General features: G+C 40.0%; 3 protein-coding genes across 4 annotated transcripts; all 3 read right to left on the bottom strand.

Moving 5' to 3' along the window:
* Positions 1–1438: 1438 nt before the first annotated feature.
* Positions 1439–8955, bottom strand: si:ch73-196l6.5 (riboflavin transporter 2). The gene is made up of 4 exons (XM_040021116.1): positions 7451–8955; positions 2995–4008; positions 2545–2668; positions 1439–2418 (listed from the first exon to the last, which is right to left on the bottom strand). Exons 2-4 carry the CDS (start codon positions 4002–4004, stop codon positions 2209–2211), a joined length of 1344 nt encoding a protein of 447 aa, XP_039877050.1. The 5' UTR covers positions 4005–4008; positions 7451–8955; the 3' UTR covers positions 1439–2208.
* Positions 8956–8998: 43 nt separating this feature from the next.
* LOC120727009 (solute carrier family 52, riboflavin transporter, member 2-like) lies at positions 8999–16307 on the bottom strand. Its single transcript, XM_040021117.1, has 4 exons — positions 16055–16307; positions 12510–13380; positions 12303–12426; positions 8999–10400 (listed from the first exon to the last, which is right to left on the bottom strand). The coding sequence occupies exons 1-4, from the start codon at positions 16182–16184 to the stop codon at positions 10191–10193; spliced, it is 1335 nt and encodes a 444-aa protein (XP_039877051.1). The 5' UTR covers positions 16185–16307; the 3' UTR covers positions 8999–10190.
* A 780-nt stretch (positions 16308–17087) lies between these two features.
* LOC120727006 lies at positions 17088–23624 on the bottom strand. 2 transcript variants are annotated; one of them, XM_040021115.1, is made up of 3 exons: positions 23337–23624; positions 20356–20422; positions 17088–20186 (listed from the first exon to the last, which is right to left on the bottom strand). In XM_040021115.1, exons 2-3 carry the CDS (start codon positions 20414–20416, stop codon positions 17629–17631), a joined length of 2619 nt encoding a protein of 872 aa, XP_039877049.1. In that variant the 5' UTR covers positions 20417–20422; positions 23337–23624; the 3' UTR covers positions 17088–17628. The 2 variants fall into 2 exon arrangements, with proteins under 2 accessions (XP_039877049.1, XP_039877048.1); XM_040021114.1 differs by having other exon boundaries at positions 23430–23624.
* Positions 23625–23696: the final 72 nt, after the last annotated feature.

The following is a 23696-nucleotide window of genomic DNA, read 5'->3' as shown; positions in this document are numbered from 1 at the left end:
GGAAATGAGTGTTAGAGATGAAAGGGGAAACTTTCAAGAGTGAAAGAGGTTTAAAAGATGGTCGTGAGACCTGCTATGGTTTGGTTTACAGGAGTAAGCAGAATGGAAAAGATTAATAATTATTTCAGACAACTCAGTTTGAGTGCTTTGGAGACAAAATAGAGAGGCTGTTTCCTGGAGGAACCTACCCAAGGGATTGAGGGATTAATAAAGATAGATCTATCTATCCATCCATCCATCCATCCGGAGAAAAATAGGAAGACCTCAGAAGATTCAGTGCAGTGAAAAGGGACATGGAGAAGGCTGTTACAGAGGAGGATGCTAAGGATAGAGTAAGATGAACACAGAGGTTAGCTAAAGCAAGGAGCTGTAAGAAATAGTCTCAGCTCCTTATTTAGAAATGGCTTTCTGTTAGCAAATGCAGAGATTTGTTTTCAATAGGAGGCCTTCTTTAAACTATTTAATGAACTGTGTGCTGTTTAACTGTTTTTTATATATTATAATACACATTACACCATGTGGGGTAAAATATTTTGTCTGTTAGTAACACAGGATGAATTTCAGAGTTGCTGTTTACCATAAATGTTCTTTTTTTTTTTTTATTTGATTATGTCACAGCCTGATCTGTACTAATACTGTGTGCTGCTGACTTTGACAAGTAGAGAGGGAAAGCTGAATGATCAGATTTTAGTACTGTCTATATTCATAAATGACTTTGTGCAGTGGTATAATATTTAATAGAACAGAAGTAATATTGTGCTGTTCCTGTACATTCACATGAAAATGGCCACAAGAAACTGTGTGTTGATTCCTTCTGCTTTGCTTGCTGTTTTGAGAATATCACGTAAATTTAGAGGAGCCGATGTTTAAGTGTAGGTTGTAAGAATCATGTTGTATTTATGAGTTGTTTACTTAAAATAAATAAAAATCAGGTCATGTGCAGGTTGCTGAGAAAAGAGGTGAAAGCAAAGTTTAAAAAAAATTGTTGCTTTAATGTAATAATTATATTATTTATGTAATATTGTACACAGCATGATTAAAACATCTTATTAAAAACCAATAAAATGTTACATTGCTTAATCATTACAGTAGTCACTGCACTAAAACCACAAACTGAAACAGTAAATGTAGTTCCATTTCTTTGGGACTAACTTTACTCCTTTAATTACACAGGAGCAGTTCTATTGGTGCTCTGCTCCTGCAAAAAAAAAAAAACCCTCCTTCATTGTTAAAAGGTGTTTATAACTGGCATGACTGAATGGTTTAAACAGGAGGATCCCAAACACCTGCAATAGATGCATTTTGTTTCAGAGACAGCTAAGTTGGCTTTTACAGCCAGCCAGTGGATTTGCAGTGTTTTTGGTTTTGACCTACAAAAAATCAGTGTACAATAAGAAATTCTCTGTGTTTCTTCTTTCAGCACTTCCCACACATTTTATTTGACTTCTTTCTCGTATCACACCGCTCACATGCAAAATTGAAATGTCTCTCAAAATGCTGCTGATAATAGAGCTGTGTCAGTGTGATAGATTGTCTGTGGGTTACGGTATCTAATAGTGACTTTAATAAGTACCTGATCATACGTCATTTGCATGATGTATCTACACAGCATTCAGATCAGCTGTTACAGTACACACGGCCAGGTCCACACAGGCCCAACAGTTTGTAGCAGAAGAGTTCACCCAGATGGTTCGCAGATAAGTTGCTCACACATCAGGTCTGCTGGCTTTTGGTTGCAAATTTGCGCTGCAGTCAGCAAAATAATGGTTATTATTTAAATTAGTGGATGGATCACCTGCAGAACGCCCGTACGCACTTCTGGGTGATTGTGCCTAAGTTGCCCCATTTAATATGGCTCAAAGTTTCTTATTGTCCCCACTTTTAAACATAATTTATAGCGCACTGCTCATGCTCCAGAACATGTGAAAATCCCAAAGCTGTTATCAGACAGAAGATCAGCCAAACTAACTGAAATAAGATTCTGGGATTCAGACTAACTCAGACTAACTAGCACTGTTGACCTGTCCCACGTTGATCTAAAGCTGTTCAAATTACATAAATGAACATCATACTTATCTGGCTCAATACATGCATACATGTACTCGTTGGATCACAGCAAAAGCAGGAATATATAAACAGATTTTTCTCATTTCACTCACAAACATGCGAGTCATTACTGAGTCTGTTTCCAGTGTCTTCTTTGTGACTTCAGGAGCATTTTGTGTTGCACGGGTCTCCGGATGAAAAGTAGTCGTACACACTGACCAGAGGAAACATGGTCACAGCTCCCAGCAGAGAGCCCAGCTGCACTACAGCTCCGCACCACACGAGGGCGCTGTGGCCTTCATCACGGAGGATCACCCCAATAATCACCTTCACATAGGACAGGGTGAGAATAAAGAGGACCCAGGCCAACACCTGTGGAACAGAAGTAGGTGAGTGCTGCTGTGTTTCTGCTTATCACAAGGTAAAGAAGTGCAACTTGTCTCCCAACAGGAAACACTGTGAATTGTTTGAGTAACAGAAGTCTACCAGTGCACTCACAATGATAACACCACCTGAGGTATCATTAACCAGCAGTGGGCATGGACTCAGCACTGCCATGATCATAATATAAACTCCAACTCCAGTGCCAATCACTGTGAGGGCTCCCATGAACAGCAGGGATCTGTGAAATGAAACAAATGACATCCCGACTGCAGTTACAGATGCTCTAAGGTTGATATAATGTGGCACAAACATGTGAAGCTGTGGGGGAGGGGCCAGATGAACTATAAAGGAATGTGACATTAGTTGTGCTTAAACAGAGAAAAAGCTAAATAGCATTAGAAAAATATAAAAGTGTCTCCTGTAAGAGGGTTTAAGCAAGTTTTATTCAAACATTTTCTTTATCCATTATTTTTGCATTAAAAACTATGGAGAATATGAAAGATTGCTGAAGGTTTATTATTATTTTAGCATTTACCTTGTTAAAATTGCCAATGGCACACTTACCTGATTGGTAAGAACATGGCGATGAAGCATGCCAGAGGGTTGGACAACGCAGCTAAACTGGCCGACAGGTGGTAGGCGTTGTTCCCGTACGGCATGCACGAGTAGGACTGCACCGAGGGAAGAACCGTGTTGCTCAGAGCGTTCACCCAGGCCAGAATCCCAAAGATATAAAACACCTCCATCCAGCTGTAAGAGCCGGTGCCAAAGCTGCTTCTGGGCTTCTGGTTTTCTGGTCTGTAAGGATCCATCATTGGCTTCTGCTCGACCAACTCCCTGTTTTTTGTTTTTTGTTTCACTCCGTTGGTGTATCTGCTGTTTGGCTGCTCCCTGGCCACAGATGGATGGTAGTTCAGGAGCAGGAAAGCCCCCAGGCACACCAGCATCATGGCACTGAGGAAGAAGAAAAACACCTCAGTCGAGAAGTTTGCAGGCTGATACTGGGCCTGGAGGTCAGAGGTCACAGAACCGTTGGGAATGTTGAGGGTGTAGTTCACAGACTGTGTGCTGTTTATGCAGTGGACGACCCCTGCACCTTGGATCAAAGCCACAAGAGACGGCAGCAGGCCACTCACACCCTCCCCGATGTAGTAGGTGGTCAGATACTGAGACTTGAGACGCATCATGAAGGGCAGGAAGGTGACGGAGGAAGTGCAGTCAACAGCAGCGAGGAAGAAAGTTAAAACAAGGAGAGGCACGCTGCGAGCCACACCTGCTACAACCACAGTCTCCTTCCAGAAGAATCCCAGCAGGAAAGTTGCTACAGTGCCCAGGCCGATGATCACATATATGACAGCTCTCTCGTTCAGGGTGCCTGGTCGGAAACGATGCATCAGAGTAACGAAGAGAGGCCCGATGTTGGCCATCTGGATGATGACTGAGAGGTAGGAGGGCAGGTACCAAGCCTCTGGGATCTGGGGGACAATCAGAGGCAGCTCCACCCACAGACCGTTGATGGAGACCCAGGAGCCCATACCGAACAAACATGCCAACAGGTGAGTGAGAAGGGACATGTTGCTAGAATGAGACAAACAAGATGTTTAAAGTAGACCTTACTTATTTTATTTATAATGAAATCTCATATTTAACAATAAAATTTGATGACTCAGAACATTAGCTGTTGTGTTTCATTCTAGCTTTTTTAACAAATAGACCTCAAATCGCTCTTAAATGTTTTCTGGGTTCAGCATCTAAAATTCTGAAATGTTGTAAGAATATCTGTGATCACTCATATTATAAATGATATAGATACCATATAATGTATATATTGATGATTTACTCTACACAAAGAACATTATTAATGAAAGAAACCCAATAAAATGAGGAAGGAACCTCTCAAAAACTGCAGTTACCGTAGTAAACACCTCAGCCTAGCTCAGAATTGTCCCCATATCCTCTAATGTTAAACTATAGCTCTTATACAGTGTCATGCAGTATTGTGCAAAGGTTTTGCTTGAAAGGATGCACTGATCATCTAATTGCTCTTTGGTACCATAATGCTATTTTGTCTCTGTTGTGTTGTTGATATTTCATAGATTCAAGTAAAGAAATGAGAACTGCTAGTAACTAAGTGCCTAAAGATACAAGCTAAAATGGTTCTTTGCTAACTTGGCTGTTTTGCAAAGCCAAGTCACTGGTTCATCCTTTGATGTGTGTTTTTTCTTTAATGCATGAATGCATCAAAGGTCTAGGACTGTACTGAAAAACCAGCCAATGTCCAGAGAAACAAACTTTGAAAGACACAGTGATTTTGGCCTCTGTGCCTAATTTTCCTCATCACAACAACTATAACAGTGGCGATTTTTGAATAACCTATTTATTTGGATATTGATGAAGTCTGAAACTGGGACCTTTGCTTTCTTGACCGAACTGGTGTATTGCACTTATTGAGCTGGACCTGTTGAATGTGTTTGTGTCTTTTAGAACATTTTTCATTAAGTTAATATAATATGGACTAATACATGTATGCTTTTTAGTCTTGTATTTTAGTTTGTTACTTAGCACTAATTAGCAGGCTTCTGTGGCCTTTGTGATGCACCCTCGTGGATAAACCCCGCCTTACATTTAAAGATGCAAATGCCTCCCTCAGCATAACAGAGCTACAATAAAGTCTTACTGTAAATGTCATACATTTCCTTTTATTTGTCGCCTGGCTTTGTGAAAAAGAGGTTTTGCTGTTTTTCACAGGCAAGCTTTAAGGTGTTGAGGTTCATAAACTAAATGCATTTGAACTCCATCAGAGTTTATTATATGAGATGAGATGAGATGAGATGAGATAGCCTTTATTTGTCAGTTGCAGGTCTTTTGCCCACAACCGAGATGACAGACCTTGCCGACAATACAAACATCACATTGGGGAGACAGGTCAGGCCAGGTAGCGAGGAAAAAAACAACATTGAAATGTGCAACACAAAAGGATAATACAGGAATGCACAGGTATCAACACACCATAACACAATAAACACAGACAAGCAACATGGGAAAGAGTTCCAGTGTGTACATCTGATCTGGGACCGCTACAATCTTTCGACTGCGTCTCCAGCTGACCCGATGTCCACATCATGGGGGAGGTAAGCGTTGGAGGTGGCGTTGGATCCGGGGTAGGGAGCGTGATGCGTCGGTGAGTGCTTATCAGTATCAGTATATGTATGTGTGTGCGTGTCCATAGTTCAGCTGAGACAGTGTCCTTCGCCCTGCCAGGCTAAGTAAACGGTCTTCCAGCCAACCCAGGTGGCCTTGTAGGGAATGGGAAGGAACAGACTCAACACAGTCGTTATCAGGGAGTTGTTGTTCGGCTCCAGCCTTGAGCCGGCGCCGAAGGGGTAGCCGGGTTATGATGGTAATTGAGAATTTCAAGCTGTTTTTTAACACTCCGACACTGGTCTCTCAGTCTCCCGTTAATAGCTGCGAGCTTCTCCTTGATGTTATTAGCCGTCGATTCTGTGGTCTTGTCACTCTTTTTGCTCACATAGCAGATTCTGAGACCTCACGACCGCAGCCAACTGATCCGAGGTGTAATCCAGCTCCGCCCAGAGATGTTGTTCTGAGTTGATTCTTTCCTGATGTAATCCAACATACATACGCTCAAAGGTGTTATTCTGAGCATTCACTGCAGTCATAAGCGCCTCCACGCTCTTAACCATGCTGCCTTCAGTGAGCCCTTTCTGAGAAGTCGCACCTGTCGTTCCAATCCCAGCGGGCAGCCTTGTGGGGGTTTGAACAGCCGGTTCCGCTCTCTTAATTCTCCGATAAGCCAGGGCCAAGCCAGCTCCGATCAGCAAGAACCCTGTTATCATGGTTCTGAATAGGTAGATATCTTCAGCGTCCTCGATCGACAGTCCCGCCAGGCACACGATCCTCTGCCACCCGTCCATCGTGTATCCGGCAAGGAAAGTCCCTCCAGGGCACTCGGGTTCTCCCGAGCCCAGACTTCTCGTTAAAGGGTGTCAATAGCATTCAGAGACCAGTTGATCAAATCCATAATTCTCTTTTAGGTTTTAGACACAGACTGTGAGAGAGTGTTCCAGGGAAAGTAATACAAAAAAGACACGAGACTAGACAAGGACATAAGAACTAGCAGGAAAGATAGGGGAGAGGAGAAAAGTGCGTCCGCCTCCTCCGAGAGCCAAAGGCTGAAAAATGGTGTATGGTGGGGACAAAAAGTTTAACCATAAAGTATTAAGACTTTATGGTTTGAGGTTCTGATTAGGATCAAACTTGGCAACCAGTGCTTCCAGTTAAAGTAATGCGTGACCTTTTATGTTTATTTGACTGTTCCGATAGCTCTCATGGAGAAAATACTTTATTGGCTTAGCTGTGTCATTCCATCTGCAAAGAACTGGAAATAATTAAACTGAATAAAACCTTAAGATCCCAGATCTGATAATGTGTCACCATCATGAAGCATCCCAGTAAAGGTCCAGCACTTAACTACTGGGCTAATGTTTACTCCTATTTTAAGGAGCTTATCTTTTCATTGCTGTGCTATAAGCCATTGTTTTATTCAGACAGTCACTTCTGTGAGATGGAACAAGTTACATGCAAAGTGCAGCGTATAAGAAGATGTTTAAATAGTCTGGCTTCAATCTGCGTCAGATATGAAACATACAGCAAACAAAACACGACCACCTACCGCACTGTGATCTATTACATAACCTGAGAAAACATCTGACCAGTGCATTGTTTATTTAAACAGAAACGTCATGCAGTGGAGACACTGATCAAAGAAACTGTAAAGTAATAGTTTGAAACCAGTGCTACAAAAGACAGTTCTCCAAGTCCCTGAATTTGTTCCTTTACCTTATGAACACATTATTATTATTAAAAAAAAGAGTCAAATAGTCTCAAAATAAACTATTCTGAATAAATGGCTATGAGCATAATGAAAACAAACTTTTTTTTACAATTTTTAAATACTTTCATCGTTAAACTCAGAATATGCATCGCTGCAGATACTCACATTCAGTTTGGTGGAGTTGTTTGAAAAAATCTGCAGACACAAAGGAAAGGAGAAGCCAAAGTCCTGCTCAATAAACTGTGTGTGTGCGCGTGTGTGCGCCAAAGGATTAAATCCTGCTTGGGGCGAGTGGGTGTGCGAGCATGTAACCAACCATGACACACGTTGGGTTAACTGATCATTGTCCTAACTTTACATATCTTCACTCTCAGGGCTTTTGCATCATCACATGTTAGGATTTCAAGTCACAGCAACTGTTTCTTTTGCCTTGGAGGAATCGTTGAGTCGGCACTCAAGAATCTACAGAATCCATTAATTCTGCTTAAGGGGATCATGGGAGCAGAGGGGGAAATGGGTGTTTACATGGCTGAGTTACAAAAACTGCATGAAAAACAAGTGCTGTAACTTGCTAATTTTATTCATCAGCTGATTTTCTTACATTAATGTAAAGCCAGGGTTCTCAAAGTGGGGGCGCACGAGAAAAAGTTGGCCCATGGCAACACTTTATGTGGTCTTTGGCAAAAGCAAGGGAAGAATGCACTCTACTGTACACTCATTTCATTTATCTACAAGTCATGCATTATAACGCACTGGAGGATGAGAAGGGAACCTTTAAACCCTGCTTTAAAGGAACGGCTTTACATTTGCACACACCAACCTCTCATCCTTCAGCTGTAAAAACCACAATCTGGCTTTTTTTAGTAGCTTCAGGTTTATTTCACATTTTGAAATGAAATCATTTCAGTGGTTAGTATTGTTACCGTTCTAATTTTTCCCAAGCAGCTGGTGGTGGCGTCAACAGGAGTAGAATTAGATAAATTATTAAAGATGGTCAGACGATAGTTAGAAGCTGCGTGTGAATTAAGTGCGTGACAGGTTCGTGAATTGACACTGGATGGATGTTGTATGTCCAAACCTGGTGGGGAAAAGGGAAAATGCAACATTGTATAACTGGACACCCGATTTACTGAATTTGACCAACGTACTTTCTTTATTTGGCAAAGTGAATGTGGATAAAAGCTCAAAGCCATCAGCTGTGTGCCTATAAAATATGGAAATAAATTTCAAGTCACTTTAGTATTCTTACATTGTTAAAATAAATCTTTCATTGCAGTTTTCCAGTGTTCTACTTTACAGTCTGTACTGTCTGTTTTCACTACTGTTCTGCAAGTATCTGCGGACAGGATGGCGGCTTCCACAGGCGAGCGCTGCAAATGTGTAGCAGCCAAAGAGGTTACACACCTTTTTCACACACATTTTTCCCTTGGCAACTGGTGATTGTCTCAAATCCTGTGTGACTGAAGCCTAATGTTAGCTACTGTCTCTACAACTATGCCAGATGTGCAAATTATTTTAGAAATGATGTTTATATATGGCACAAAGACATTTAACATTTTAAAAGTTGACTGATTCATAGTCACACGACATATGAGTGTAGATGACTTATGTTTAAAAAAAAAACTCTTTCCAGAATTAACTGCAAGCTCAAAAATACAAAACGCAAAAACCAAACTATCCTCAATACTGATATTTTAAAACAACAAAGAGCAGTTTTACCCATGAACAGTTTTATTCATAACATTGTTATACAAGACAACGTAAAAAGAAGAAAAAAACAAAATAAAACAAAATCCATGAATGCAAAATTCAATCCATTTGAAATTACCAAATAACATTTCATTGGTATTAAAACAAAAAGCCCAGTATTACATCGAAATCCTCAAGGCAGCTTAACAGATGTTCTTCCTGTGTAAACAGAAGAGTTTAATAAAGCTGATGCTGGGTAGCAGCATGGTTAGTAAAATTACATTAACTGCATATCAAAGACGCAAAATCATTACTTTAAGGACTTAGAAATAAAATTCCTTGTTCACTGATTAGTGACGGTCAGGCATGTATCGTTCCCTTAAGATAACATCCCAAATGTCAAGTAAACTTAAATCTAAAGAAAACTTTCCATCCATCCATTTCTTCCGCTTATCCAGGGCCAGGTTGCAGAGGCAGCAGCCTAAGCAGAGAAGCCCAGACCTCCCTCTCCCCAGCCGCCGCCTCCAGCTTGCCCAGGAGAACACCAAGGTGTTCCCAGTTCAGCCGAGAGATCAAGAACTGAATGGATCTGACTGCAAAAAGCTATTTCAATATAAATTCTACCATTTTCATGAGGAGCTTAACAGAAAATCTGAATCTGTTTTAAAAAAAATCAATTCATGGCATAAAAAGGAGGTAGCAACACATCTGAATATAAAATTAAACATTAATGCTGCCTTTCTACATTGAAAGAATGTAGTTAGTGAATCATTCGGTTCAGCATCAGTACATGAGGACGAACAAGTTAGCTGTTGTGTCTGAGTGCAAATAACCTTTCACGTGATAGCTGAGATGGGAAAAGTCCATCAGCAGCTCCTCTGCTGCGATCAACAACCTGACCTACAAAGGTTCATTATAAAAAGCACAAAGCACTTTAAAGGTTTTACAGCATCATATGCATTTTACATCCCCCATGGCCAATCCTGCAACACAATGCTCCCATTATTTGGGAATGTTTTTACTTCCACAGACTTGAGACCTCTGAATCAGGAGAGGCTGCCTCATGTGAGACATGATCCTCAAGAAGAAGTAGCTGCAAGAAATACACATTACATCTCTCAGGAACCACAAAAACAGAATTCATTTGGCCATTTCCCATGGGGCAGGAACGAGAGGCGTGTGTGCTCACAGAAAAACTGCACTCATCTCACTCCTGCTAACTGCATTCTTGGACACATTCTTGGCCTCTGGTGAACACGTTGTAGATGTTGACCAGAGGAAACATGACGAGAGCTCCGATAAGAGAGCCGGCCTGGATGGAGATGCCGCACCACAGCAGGGCGGCGTGACCCGCCTCGTGAAGCAACGTACCGATCACCACCTTCAGATAGGAAAAGGCACCAGTGAAAAAAATCCAGGAGATGACCTGTAGGGGGCACAAATGGGCAGGAGAAATTAGTAAAGGATGTTAGCAGATTTAAAAACAGAAGAAAATGTGATGAGACTGAAGGAGTGTGGGCCTCTAAAGATCTGTTGTAACTCATGTGGACTCCTGTCTACAATTCTCACTGCTTATAAAGGCATTTGGATTCATTTTCAGAGGTAAAGTTATACCAATGTACTGTTTTGCTTCATAAAGTACACTAACTGAGGAACTGGGTGCGCGTGAGTGTAATTTACACTCCTATAATCACCGATCGGCATATCGCAACCTGCTCCAGGTATCATTACTGAGCAAGCAACAAGATTTCACTGATTGTGAGGTTTTATGGCACTAACACAGCTAGCAGGCTATATTTAAAGCTCACTATAAAGATGGGCTATTATTCTCAGGAAGCCGTCATTAGTAGACTTCTTAATCATGATTATTAAAGGTCAGAAAAGTATTCAGTACAAGTTCAGGGGTAAAATTGAAAACAATTTTTATACAAGATGCATCACAGCAAAAAAATGTGATGACTATATATAGGAAAAATGTTTAAATAAATAAAAACATGCAGAAATGTTAAATATGAAGTGAAAAAAAATCTCTTGGGATTTTTGATTCTTAAACACAAAGACAACTGATCATCCAGTACTAAATAATGCAGGTCTGCAACCAAAAAACTGCATAGGATATGTTGACTGTTTCTTATAGATTTTCACTGAAACCGTGAAAAATCTCTTTAAAATTCCATCACGTCAGTTTTTTAGTTTAATTACGTGTACAATTTCCCTTTTCAAACTGAAATCTGGTGTCTTATACTTGAGTCAGAAAAACATATCCAATAATGATTTCTTACAGTAATTTAATATTTCTAAGCGTGAGACTCGAGAGAAATACAAATAGAAAATGTGAGGAATTGAGTTGGGTCAGTAGGAGGGGGAGGGTAGGGTGGGTTTGGCGGTGTGAGGAGCTCAGATGGTCACGTCCCAACAGGTTTATTTTGTTCATAGTGAAAGGTAAGAAATCTCAGAAAAAGTATGCATGGTTCATTTTAATAAAATATTGATTTTTTTTTTTCATCGCTGTTGTGCTTTTTTTTTATGTAAACTCCTCATGTTTTGCAAAACTGTACATGATAGAGGGAAGTGGAGATCATTTTTGGATTCAGCAGCATAACAAACATAAAATTTAACAAAAATATCCCATGAAGCTGAATTTTTTTTTTTGCAGACCTGCATAATCAAAGGCTCTATGAAGGCACTCTTTAACCTTAAAATTTCTAGTTCCTAGTTTGCTCTGATTTGGCGCGTTGTACATTCACCTAAAAGCGAAAAGATCCTCAGGGAGGAGACACAAATCCCTTTGAGGGTCGAACCAGGAAGGGCTTAATGAGATTCCCTAAAAATACTAGTTTAAATTTGGGAATTCGTTTTCTTTCTTTATATAAAATCAGCTTTATTTTTATTTATCGTGCCCATTTAGAAATTTATCCATTGTTGTTATACTATAGATGTTAACTAATTTTATTTAAACATTAAGCTTAAAAATAGTAATTTTGATTCATTTATTTGTTTAAATAAATAAATAAATCAAATTGCTCAAGTTTACAGCTCCTAACTGAGAACCACAGGCTACATAAGGAGCCAAGATGGCCACCACTTCCAGAGGATCATTCCCTTCCCCATCACCCATCCAACATTTGTTGCCTCTATAAGCAGCTTTGTTTGCTTGTTATTTCTGGCCTTGGCTTAAAGACCAGATTATTTCTGCTGAAATAATAAACACAACATCTACTCTTTGTTCAAAGTTGTTTTTGTGGCTGCGTACGACATTTTCAGGATGTGTCTCAGCCTCCTTGACGGGATGCAACACCCCAGCCCAGAAATAAATGAACCCACTCACCACTAAAGCCACACCAGCATGGCTTCCTAGGAGCGGTGGGCAGGGGCTGAGGGCCGCTAATGCCATGAGATAAGCAGCAAATACGCCACCCACCAAAGCCAAAAATCCCAGAGGTGTAGAGGATCTGGAAAAGACAAGTTTTCATGAGAAGAAGTCCAAATATAACAATGAAATCTCACAAATAAGTCTTTATTTCTGTGTTCTCACCTGAGGACAACGAACATGGCCAGAAAACACGCTACGGGATTCGCTATGTTTCCAAGGACCACAGAGAGGTGGAAGGTCATGGTGCCATAGGGCAGGCAGGAGAAGCTCTGCACAGATGGGAGGACTCCATTGGTGAGGGCGTTGGAGATGGCGAGCAGCACAAGCAGGAAGATGTTTCGTGGTGTCCAAAATGTCTGAGCCGGTGGCTGCTCCTCCACCCGCACCTGCACCTGCTCCTCAGACACTGGCGTCCCTCCGTTGTACAGCCGGTGCGTCTCTTCTTCATCCTTTGCTGCTGCACCACTGTCAGACTCCTGCGGTGGCGGTGGCTGTGAACCCTGCGTTGACTCTGACGGTCTTCGCGTCAAAGCCAGGAAACTCAGAGCAGAGATTGAGAGCATCACAAACAAGAACCAGAAGAAATTCTGGGCGGGAAAGTTCTCTTTCAAATACTCTGGTTGCACTGTGCCGTTCACAGTTTTACACTCCAGCTTGCCAACACCTTGTCCCAACGCCACAATACAAGGGAACAAGGCGCTGAAACCCTGACCAATGAAGAAAGTGCGGATATACTGAGGTGGGTACCGGAACATGAAAGGCAGAAAGGTCACGTTGGATGTACAGCAAACAACCGATAACACGAAAGTCAAGACCAGGAACGGTACGGATCTCTGCTCTCCTGCCACCATGACAGTGTGGCACCAGAAGACGGCCAGAAAAGCGGACGCCACCACTGCCAGTATCTGGATGCAGTGGATGGCGAGGCGTTCGTTTAAGCGCCCAGGCGCACAGTGGTGTGTGATGGTCACTGCTATTGGTCCCAGGTTCCCAAATGCTATAAGCACTGAGAGGTAAGCAGGCAGGTTCCAGCCTAAAAGAGAAGCAAAACAAACAAGTTAAAGTAATTAGATCTCAATAAGAACACATTTTTATAATTTTGTTTAATAAATGTGTTTTGAGTCTTTTGAATTCATATTTGTGTTCTTTTTAAAAAAAATAAGGATACCACATTATTCTGCTGATCTTAAGGTGCTTTTCCAAAACAATTTTGTGCATGTATGTTTCTATTAAACGATGCTAATCTGTTTTTATTGCATCAAGAGTTATTTTGTTATAGAGTGATGCTGCGACCTACTCCCTGAGTTCACAGTAAGTTCAATATTGTGAGTTTGCTGCCCTCATCAGGCAGTAAACTCATAATAAAATAACTGGTATTCACTGTGGTGTCTTGTTAACGTAAAGGTGTCCTTTGGATAACCACAAAGACATTAAATGGATAGAAGCAAGAAACCTCTGACCAGTGAAAGTGTAAGTAAGCTGGATATGAGCCAGTCTGACAGAATATTAGCCATTTTCAAACATAACTGCAACACAGGAAATTTTTAGTTTGTGTTTTTTTGTGTGTGTTTTCTCAGATTGGCCCTAATATGTGTCAAACAGAGGAATGCATTTAGTGAAAATTTTAGTTGTAGATTTGAGTTTTAGATCAAGATGACACTTAGCCTGTAATAAAGTTTAGTTATATCTAACATGCAGCTGTGTAACATTTATTGAAAACCACAGTTATGTTCATACCTCAGCTTTGACTTTGAGTGGATGAAGAATTTAAAAAAAATAGCTTAAAAACTAAAACAAACATACACCTGGTCTCTTGATCATGACTGGGTCATAACACCCCTACAAACATGTGATGAACCCACTGAAGTTTTCTCATAAATATCATCCCATGATGAAGCACTTAATTCTGACAGTATATCGTTGGGCTATTATACTGATATCATACATTCACCAGTCACTTCAATTGGTACACCATGCAAGTACTGGGTTGGATCCCTTACTGCCCTTAGAATTCATGCATGCTGGAAACATTTCTCAGAGTTTTGGTCCATATTGACATGATAGGATCACACAGATAATGCAGATTTGTCAGATTTGCACATCCACGATGAGAATCTCCACCACATCCCAGATGAACTCTATTGCACTGGGATCTGGTGACTGGAGGCCATTAGTGTACAGTGAACTCACTGTCATGTTCAAGTAACCAGTTTGAGATTATTTGAGCACTGTGACATGACACATGACTCATCAGAAGATGGGTAGACTGTGGTCCTAAAGTGATGGACACGGTGAGCAGCAGTACTCAGACTGTGGCATTTAAATGATGCTCAGTTGGTACTAAGAGACCCAAACTTTGCCAAGTAAATATCCCTAACCTTATTACACCAGCAGCCTCATTGATGCAAGGCAGAATGGATCCATGCTTTCATGTTTTTACGCCTAATTGAGACCCTGTCATCTAAATTTTGCAGCAGAAACTGAGACTCATCAGATGAAGAAACATTTTCCAATCTTCTGCTGTCCAGTTTTGGGGGTTTTTTTTAGCCTGTGTGAACTGTAGACTAAGTTTCCTGTTCTTAGACAACAGGACTGTGATCCAATGTTGTTTTGGCTGCTAAGGTTTCAAGTTTGTGCAGCTGCTGAGCTACACAGTGGACAGCTTTTCACTTTTAAATAATTTTCTGGAAACTCCAGAGATGTTCATGGGGAAACTTCCAGTAGATAAGCAGTTTCAATTCAGTGACACCAACAAAGGCACTTAAATCATCTTTTTTCCTTCCATTGTGATTCTCAGTTTGAACTTCAACATCATTTTTGCCATGTTTACATACCTGAATCCAATGAGTTGTTGCTACGTGACTGGCAGCTGAACAGGTGTACCTAACAAAGTAACCACTGAGTGTACATAGGTAAATGAGTAAATCTATAGGAAGCATTTGGTTTGCACCAGGCAATGTGGAAAAATAGTAAAGTATGCAAAATTGAAGTAATAAGTAAACAAACATCTAAATATGTACAGCGTGGCTATAGAAAAACAATGGAATAATAAAGGTTACCTTTCAGTCTATCATTATTTTATCATTTACGACAAAGGTATAAAGAAGCAATTTGCTTAAAAACATAGTTAAAATGTGCACAGTAATCTCTAAACTGGTAACTTTGCACGGCCACAGCTGTTGTACAGATCATCTGTTATAGTTAATTTTCAATTTTGGTGGTGAAAAGTTCCAAAACAAATGAAATTATAGAGACCATGGAGTAAATGTTGGGCTTCAGAAATAATATTGTAAATATATAACACTGAAGCATTTCAGTGTTAATGCAGGAGTTATAACTACATAACATCGGATATAACAGCCTATAAACTATACTGCAGATAATGATGACAGGTTTAGCAGTTTAGTATGTAAAGTCTAAACCTGCACATTAACAACAGCTCAGGAACTAAGTAAGAGCGCCATCTCTTAAAAAACTCGAAAACACAACTACATTTGAACGCTACACCTAACCAATTTTGAATGCATAGACTGATAATGTAACAATAAGGTGGAGCTAGCTGTTATTGTTCACCACCGCCTCCAGAGCCTATATAATAAAACCAATGAACTCAAATAATGTGGAAACGCTGTGATACACGCTATGGATTAGTAGGGGAAAGGTCAAAGCGGGGAAGCGTGGGGTTGTTGGAGCTTCCTACAACCTACCTTCGGGCAGCACGCCGACAATCACCGGGAGCTCGACCCACAGACTGTTGACAGAAATCCAGGAACCCATGGCGAACAGAGCCATGAGCCCGTGGCTCACCGCGGCACTGCTCCACCACCCACCGGACATGGTCGCGCTTAGTCCGGCTAATTCAACAGAGAAACGCTAATAAAACGCTTGCCTCAGTTTGTGTCCAGCGTGTTCCTCCATACCTCCCTATCAGGGACTCGAAACAGAGGACGCTTACGCAAAGTTCCGCCCCTTCGGCTGCCTTCGAAACTGTTCGGAACTTTAATAATCGGTTTAAAATTTTTTTATTTCGGCTTTTACGTGCTTCAATTTTGCATTTTTTCTACTTAAGCAAAGCACACATTCCACACTAGGTTCGCTGCAAAGTTGTATCGTGAATTGTAAAGGTGGTTTATGACCTCCAAGTCATTTTTAATTACCGCTCTCTGGTATGCTGCCATTTCCTACAGCACCGCGGGTTTTCCCTATTCTTACAGTGGTTCTCTGACACATACAAGCTCCAAATTTTTTAAAGCAGCGTATAATATAACACGTTTGGACATTAACTCAGTTGGAGCGTTTTCATACTCGATAAGAAATTCTAGACATTCCGACAACCGTGAAGGCACCATCTGCCTTGGAGTTCTCTCGTTTGCGATCCAGCGGGCAACTCACAGACGGCTCATTGTAAACAACTGTTACCTTTAAAATAATTAAAGGGGGATTTGCTTGTTTTTTTGTTTTTGTGGGAAGTTAACACTGATTGTTGCTTAAATTGCGACACCATCTCCCTCTACTTTAACAGCTAATTATTTTCATTACAGCCAAACAATGGGCTTTGCTGCTCTTCTCTAGCATTTTAATAATTAAAAAAAAAAGAGAAGATCCCAATACTATGACTTTCGATACAGCAATCCCACTGCCACCCTATTTTTGTTTTTTACCTTTGTGTGGTGTTTATTTAGCTTTAAATAATTTAGATTTATTTAACCCTTTATGTTGTTTTGTGTTCTGAGTTTAAGGTTAAAACAATAAACACAATGATTTTCTTTATAGTGAATTCAGAAAATGGATCCAGCAGACCCAAACAATACACAAGGGTTAAAGGACAAGGGGGTGCAAGAGTTTATGATCATGAACTCGTTGACATGATTAACTCAGCTCAACTTGACACGACTAACTGTCGCTGATTAACTCACTCACACTGAGGCTTGTGATACAAACACAAATGCCCTTCAGATCTGACAAACACGAGGTCACCAACAACAACATCCAGACATTTTGTCGTTTGGTTGATAAATTAAGTAAAATAATTTGACAGTGGTCAATTTCACATCTTTTATGTAAGGATTAGTTACAAACTCATCGACATTATCGCGCAAAAAAAAAAAAAAAAAAACTTATAAAAATATCCAGTCTTTCCAACTAATGGCATGTACAAAATAATACATTATGTGATAAGTGTGTTTTTGCTTAGTCCGAAGCCATGCAGTCACATGAGGAAGTCACATGATAAGATTTCATCCTCTTGACCTCTTCTCTAGATATCATACAGTTAAAGCACTCATGTGCCGCTGCTGCTTTGACTCGGACCGGTCGCAGCTTCCGTCGTGTCCTGGAGCACCGGCTTCTTTTTGGTCCTTCTAGGCGCCAAAACGATAGAGTAGCCAGGCTTTACGCGCGGAAGTGCAAGCTTCAGCTTCAGTGCCATTTGTGTGCTGTTGTGGAAAACCATATCCAGGTGAGAGTTTGTGTTGTTCAGAATCATTTTCTGATACACGATCTCGCAGCGCAGCCCCTCCCGTTTCTCAGCTCGGGATTTTCCATCGAAACGCAGCATCATTTTATCGACATCCTGCTGAGTTTTGCATGGCCCTCCGTTTCTATTCACTTGAGCTATTATGTAATCCCTGTCCATGTTCTCCTCTATCTCCTCGTACACCTTTATTGCCTTTTCTATTTTGCTGGCATAACCTTTTCTCATCTGTGGACTGCGGGTTTCTTTTGAGGTCCTCCTTCTAACTTCCAAACTGGAAAAGTCAGAGTCGTCAGAGCTCTCATCAGATGAAGCAGATTGGTATTTGTCTTCTTGGGAGCTGCCTGATGACAAGTTCTCATCTACAGAGTACTTTGTTGACTTCTCAGGCCTTTTCCTCTTGTAGGGGTATGTGTGGCCAAAGGGGTACTCCGCCATCAAAACAGAGAATGTGCAACTGACCAACTGCAAGCTCAAATTGGTGGAAGGAATTTGGGAAAATTTTCCTCCTGGCAGAAAATCCTTGAGGTGTTCTTCAGTGACTGAAGCAATCACCTTTATCGTCCTCTTCAAGCAAGCTTTGATCAGATCTCGATTCGTGTGCCACTGCCCACAGTAGTGAAACACTCCATCAAAGGTTTTCTCTTGCAGTGGGTACTGCAGAAAGACATCCGTAGCCTCTTCTGGTTCCAGCAGAGTTGAAGGATCTTTGGACCAATCGAGAAATTTTTGGTAGAGATAGAGTAAGTACTGGCTGTAGAGAGCGTACTCTCCTCCACTCTTCAGAAGCTGCCAGTAAGGACCGAGGATTTTGCAGTACACAATTGCCAGAACACATACGAGGCTCTGAATCACAGTGTCGTTCGCATCTGCGGCAACACTCTCCAGAATAATGTTCGGGCATTTATCGTTGTTCAGCGACAGCAAATCTGAGAAGAAGAGAGCGATCTCTTTGTGGTGGTGGATAAGACCCGCAGCAGCTTCAAAGTAAGTGTTGAATCTGTTTGAGTGATTTACCGCCAGTCTGGAGGGATTATTCTTTTCCTCACAGAAAGCCACCCAGTACTTCCTGTAGTTTTTCTTCTCGGGGGTGCGAGGGCTCAGGATATCACAAGCCATGTGAATATACCGTGAGGTGGCGCTTTCTGGAAAATTGACAAAGTTCTTGAATTTGGGGAGCTTATCACGGCCTAGTTTCTCTCCCGCTGACTCAATGATCTCCTTTTCAAAGTCAAATATGTGCTGTTCCACTACATCGTGAACATCAACGAGGAAATTGGCATTGTAGTTTAGAAACATGACAGGAGAGACAAGGGAAATGTGTTCATGCATTGCCTCGAGCTTCTTCTCAAACACTGCCATAGCTGGATTGTCTTTGAATGTCAGAGCGTACTGATTTTTAAGGAGATCCAGGGAAACCTGCTTGCACACTTCTGTTTTCCCACTGTACACACTGGACAGTTTATGGACAGTCAGCATTGCGATGTCAAGCACAGTCATAGACTCTGCTGTGTTACCCGAGGTTTCGTCTCCACTGTTGGAAACATCCATATCCTCATAATTTCTATGTACAGCAGCATGATCGTTTTGTCCTCTTATTTCATCTCTGTCCATCTCAGGCTCCTCACTTTCCATGATTTCAAAAATCTCGTCTTCCTCTTTGATTATAACTTTTTCATAATCTACGCTCTCATCTCTTCTCATGCGTTTCTTTACAATAAGCTTTGGCTCTTTTATCTGAACCAGTTCAAACGGACTTTGAAGCATATTTTCAACCAATGCATTCCTCCTGTTACTTCTTGTTTCTGAATTGCAGCAAAACGCCTTTAACTTTTTTATTTTGGCTTTGAGGACTTGATATGCCCTTTGAACATTGCCATTCTTACAGTACTGTGAGTTGAAGTTTCTAAGCCAACTTACTAGAACAATTGGGGAAATTTTCTCCCTGCTCACAAAGTTGCTTAGTTCAAGAATCAAGCCGTTTGTGACTTCGATCGACTTTGCCCGATCTGAAAAATCTCTCAATTCCAAAAGATCTTGCCGCTCGACTCCAATGCTATCACATATTGGTCCAACAAAATTAAAATTGACATCTGATTCCAGGAAGACCAGCCTTGCATCATATCCAAGACTCAGTGTTGTGGCAATGCCTCTTCCAATCAAACGGCGAAAATCTGCTGACTGATGTGCGGGGAAGATCCTCTTGAGCCAATCCACAATGGCGATCCACGGAAAATTATTGTCCTCTCTCAAAAGTCCTACTTGGATCATAAGTCTGTTCTTGCAGGGGCCCTTTTCAAGCTCTAATTCTTCTCCTGATTGAGGACCAATGAAGTCCGCAACGAGCTTCCAGTAGTATTCATCTCCTGAAAAATAGAAATCAAAGTAATCAGAAATGTAAACCTTTACAAAGAGGTAAGGCTTTTTAAATGAACTGGTATTAGGCACAGTCACTATGTGAAGGTTTATCAGCAAAAGTGACTTAAATACAAGCTTTACTAAGTAGCTGTTTACTTGCAATGCATTCAGACTTACTTAGATTGGCTTCAGTCACAGCTGCTTTCCCACAAAGAGAAAAATCTTGACCATCCTCCATTGTATGCTGTTTTAAAAGAGACAGAGATGAAATTCTTCAGTCCTCAGCCTACAGAAGACGACGCTTTCAAGACAAAAACTGGATGGATAATGCATGACAAATCAGCATGATTAAGATCTGACAGACCAAACAAAATAACAGTGGACGAGAACGTTTCCCTGCTTTTACAATGACAAATTTGTCCTAAATATGTATGAAGATGAATGACTGAAACTAAACAGTTAAAACTGTAGCTGATATTTCAAAATGTTATGATCTTAATAATAATTATTTACGTTTTTCTTGCACATTTTTTATCTTCCCCTACTAAAACCCATAAAGAGTAATAGTTGCATCATGGCACAAACAACAAGTAACAACCATTTCCTTATCGCATCATGTCATTTTATTTTATGTTTTGTATTTTCATAAAATGTCTTGGATCCAGGCCATGTCAAATTTCTCTGAAAAAAATCACATTAGTGTTAAAAATTTCAGGTCCCTACTGTCATTAGTTTTCATCTTTTCAGAGGGAATTTGAAATTTCACTATCTGGAAAACTACTTGAGCACGGCCCTTCGAATATTTAGGGTACTATGGCTCAACACCACTACCTTTATCCATTAAAATGCTTTTTTCAGAAAACTATTATTTCAGAATGGACCTGAAATTTGACATAACTCTCATAAAGATGAAAATATTTGGCCCGAGTTTTTTCAGACAAATGTGAGACTTTGCTTTAAGCATCTGCAAAGAAACGACACTGACACTCTGTATTCCCTAAAAAAGAAAACAAGTTGTTTATATTTTATTCTCATTATAATAAAATTTCATGTTACTAAATTGAATCTTTTCAGTTAATCAATCAGACTGATTACTAACAATCTGACTTTCAAACAAAACTCATTAAATTCTTTGTTTTTACAAAATTACATTTTCACACAGAGAAACAGTTTACTTTTCACTTGTAAGAACTGCATATATCAGCAACTACATTTCTAATATGTCTGTATTTTATCAAGCATATGCCCAGTTCATGTGTTCATCTGTGATTCAATCCCCCATCTCTTTGTATGTTGTCTCAACCAGACGTTCCTGTAATTTTTAAAGTGGTTTTCAACACTACCAGGCTTTCTGAAGCTCTTTCAAAGTGTTTCTTTGGACACTGGGAGCATTTTCATCCATTTCTGTACCACCTTCAGAGTATTTTTGTTTTCAAGCCATTTAGCTTAATTATTGAATTATTTGAGTATAAAAACAAACCTAAGTGAAGCGATGACAGCATGTTTATACATATCAGACTACTTATTAGCAGCCTGTCACAAAACATATTATGTGTTGTCATTTAGTTTTAGTTTGTTTGAGCTTATGAAAAATGCCAATGATAGCACAGTCTGACATACATATAATAGTATTTTTGGATGAACAAGGTGATTCCAAAAGAGCTGTTGTCCAAACATATATGCTGAGATATAGTACATCTCAGCATGGTGTGCATTGTGTCTTTAATAAATCTGAGGAAGCTGGATCTTGTCAAAACTGATAGAATGCACACAGATTTTTACCACAATGCGATACAATTTGGAAAGCATCTGATTGGCTACAACTTCATTTTTCAGCATGACAATGATCCCAATGATCCCTGTCAATGTAGTAAAAGCACACCTGGATAGAAAAGCACACAACTGAACACTATCAGTCACAGGCTGACCTCAACATCACTGAAGCAGTGTGGGATGATATTGGCAGAGAACGGAACAAAGAGCAAGCAACTTCCAAAGAAAACCTTTGAATGCCCTTCAAGAAGCCTGGAGAAGATTTCTTAAAGAAATGACAATAAAGCATGTCTAAAACAATCAAGGCTGCATTGAAGAATATAGATGGTCCTATCAAACATTGACTTTCAAACTTGTTAGAATTGTAGAAACTCAGTTTTTACCTTGTATATTACATTTCCACATATGTTTACATATGTTACAGTGATTTGTTGTACCCATTACCCATTTTTCTAAATATAGGTGGTACTAGTAAAAAATGTAATGTTACAAAAGTGTGTGACATATATTCTAACTAGTTAAAATTCCAAAACGACATATTCATAGTTTAATTTTTACTTCTCAAATAACATTTAATGATCTACAGTAAACACTGTTTTCAGGAGCAACTTAAGTGATCATCATAATTATTTTTAACTGATTAAAACTGAATTAAAGAGAACTACAACTAGTCTAAAGTAGGTAACAAACATGTAAATTATAAAATAAAAATATTAAATATAAATGCCTGCAATGGTGTTTGAATACATGTCAGTTATAAGTTTTTGACTAGCTATTAAAGTTATGCAAAGACAAAGTTATTAATAACATGTTGAAAAATAAAAAAGATCTCTGGGTATCTAATTATAGATGTTACTTATCAAAGTGAATTTCTAAAAAGTTGGTCTGTAATTATAACTAGTCAAAATATAGATGAATAAATAAAATTACCATATCTATGGCTGTTAAATACTACAGGGGTGCATGTCATAGCAGATCAAAAGTACAAAACAACAACTAAACATTCTGCAGAAATAATACATTTAAGTGCACTTGTATGACGAACATGTATATCACATACTAATTTATCTTGTGAGAGGGGCTAAGCTATGCAAAGAATCCTTATTGGATACTATGTGTGTTTTATTATCAGTAAACATGCATAATTAATTCCTAAAATGTATAAATACATCGAAATATGTGACTATTCCTGTGATTTAATGGCGTTATAAGCAGGTTTTTTTGGGAAAAAAAAAAGGATTGTAGCTACATCTCTGATGTAGAATGCTAATGCTGGACTAAATCTACATGCTAATGCTAGCCTTCTGAGCAACATGCTACTATTAGCACCTACTTTACTAGCACAAAACTAAGCATGCAAAAGTGCAATAATCCGTGATTAATACCTGAGCAGAAAGATGTGCTGGGTTCTGTAGCGTTCCCAAATAATTTGAACTGTATGCGCTGTAAATTTATGATTTAGTAGTACAAGTTCTTACCCAGAAACAAAAACACCAGGCGCCTGGGACACGCTCCCTCTCAGAATACACCATGAAGGGGTGGAGACCGTGCGCTGCAACGATTGGCTGGTTTTACAGAAGGCGGGCATTTGTCGACGGCTCAACGAATCATTGCTGCGAAACGGCCGTGAAGCCCCACAGAAGAAGAAACTGGGAACGACAGATTTCCAACTTTAACTGTGTTGTTGGTTAACGTGTTATCCTATAGGATGTTAGTTTTCATTGAAAAGACTGCACTTTTATATA

This window comes from Simochromis diagramma, unplaced genomic scaffold, assembly GCF_900408965.1.
Source record: "Simochromis diagramma unplaced genomic scaffold, fSimDia1.1 OVJJ01000753.1, whole genome shotgun sequence".
NCBI lineage: Eukaryota > Metazoa > Chordata > Actinopteri > Cichliformes > Cichlidae > Simochromis > Simochromis diagramma.
The sequence above is the reverse complement of the archived record's forward strand: the minus strand, read 5'-3'. Positions and strand labels throughout refer to the sequence as shown.

What these genes read in the sequence shown, in the direction of transcription:
- si:ch73-196l6.5 (XM_040021116.1), bottom strand. Translation starts at nt 4,004, where the DNA reads ATGTCCCTTCTCACTCACCTGTTGGCATGTTTGTTCGGTATGGGCTCC. An exon ending in GCCATGTTCTTACCAATCAG is followed by an intron (nt 2,669 to 2,994) that starts GTAAGTGTGCCA and finishes TTCATTTCACAG; the next exon opens with ATCCCTGCTGTTCATGGGAG. An exon ending in CCTCAGGTGGTGTTATCATT is followed by an intron (nt 2,419 to 2,544) that starts GTGAGTGCACTG and finishes TCTGTTCCACAG; the next exon opens with GTGTTGGCCTGGGTCCTCTT.
- LOC120727009 (XM_040021117.1), bottom strand. Translation starts at nt 16,184, where the DNA reads ATGTCCGGTGGGTGGTGGAGCAGTGCCGCGGTGAGCCACGGGCTCATG. An exon ending in GCCATGTTCGTTGTCCTCAG is followed by an intron (nt 12,427 to 12,509) that starts GTGAGAACACAG and finishes TGTCTTTTCCAG; the next exon opens with ATCCTCTACACCTCTGGGAT. An exon ending in ATGCTGGTGTGGCTTTAGTG is followed by an intron (nt 10,401 to 12,302) that starts GTGAGTGGGTTC and finishes TGCCCCCTACAG; the next exon opens with GTCATCTCCTGGATTTTTTT.
- LOC120727006 (XM_040021114.1), bottom strand. Translation starts at nt 23,483, where the DNA reads ATGGTGTATTCTGAGAGGGAGCGTGTCCCAGGCGCCTGGTGTTTTTGT. An exon ending in CCTGGTGTTTTTGTTTCTGG is followed by an intron (nt 20,423 to 23,429) that starts GTAAGAACTTGT and finishes CTTTTAAAACAG; the next exon opens with CATACAATGGAGGATGGTCA. An exon ending in TGTGACTGAAGCCAATCTAA is followed by an intron (nt 20,187 to 20,355) that starts GTAAGTCTGAAT and finishes TCTATTTTTCAG; the next exon opens with GAGATGAATACTACTGGAAG.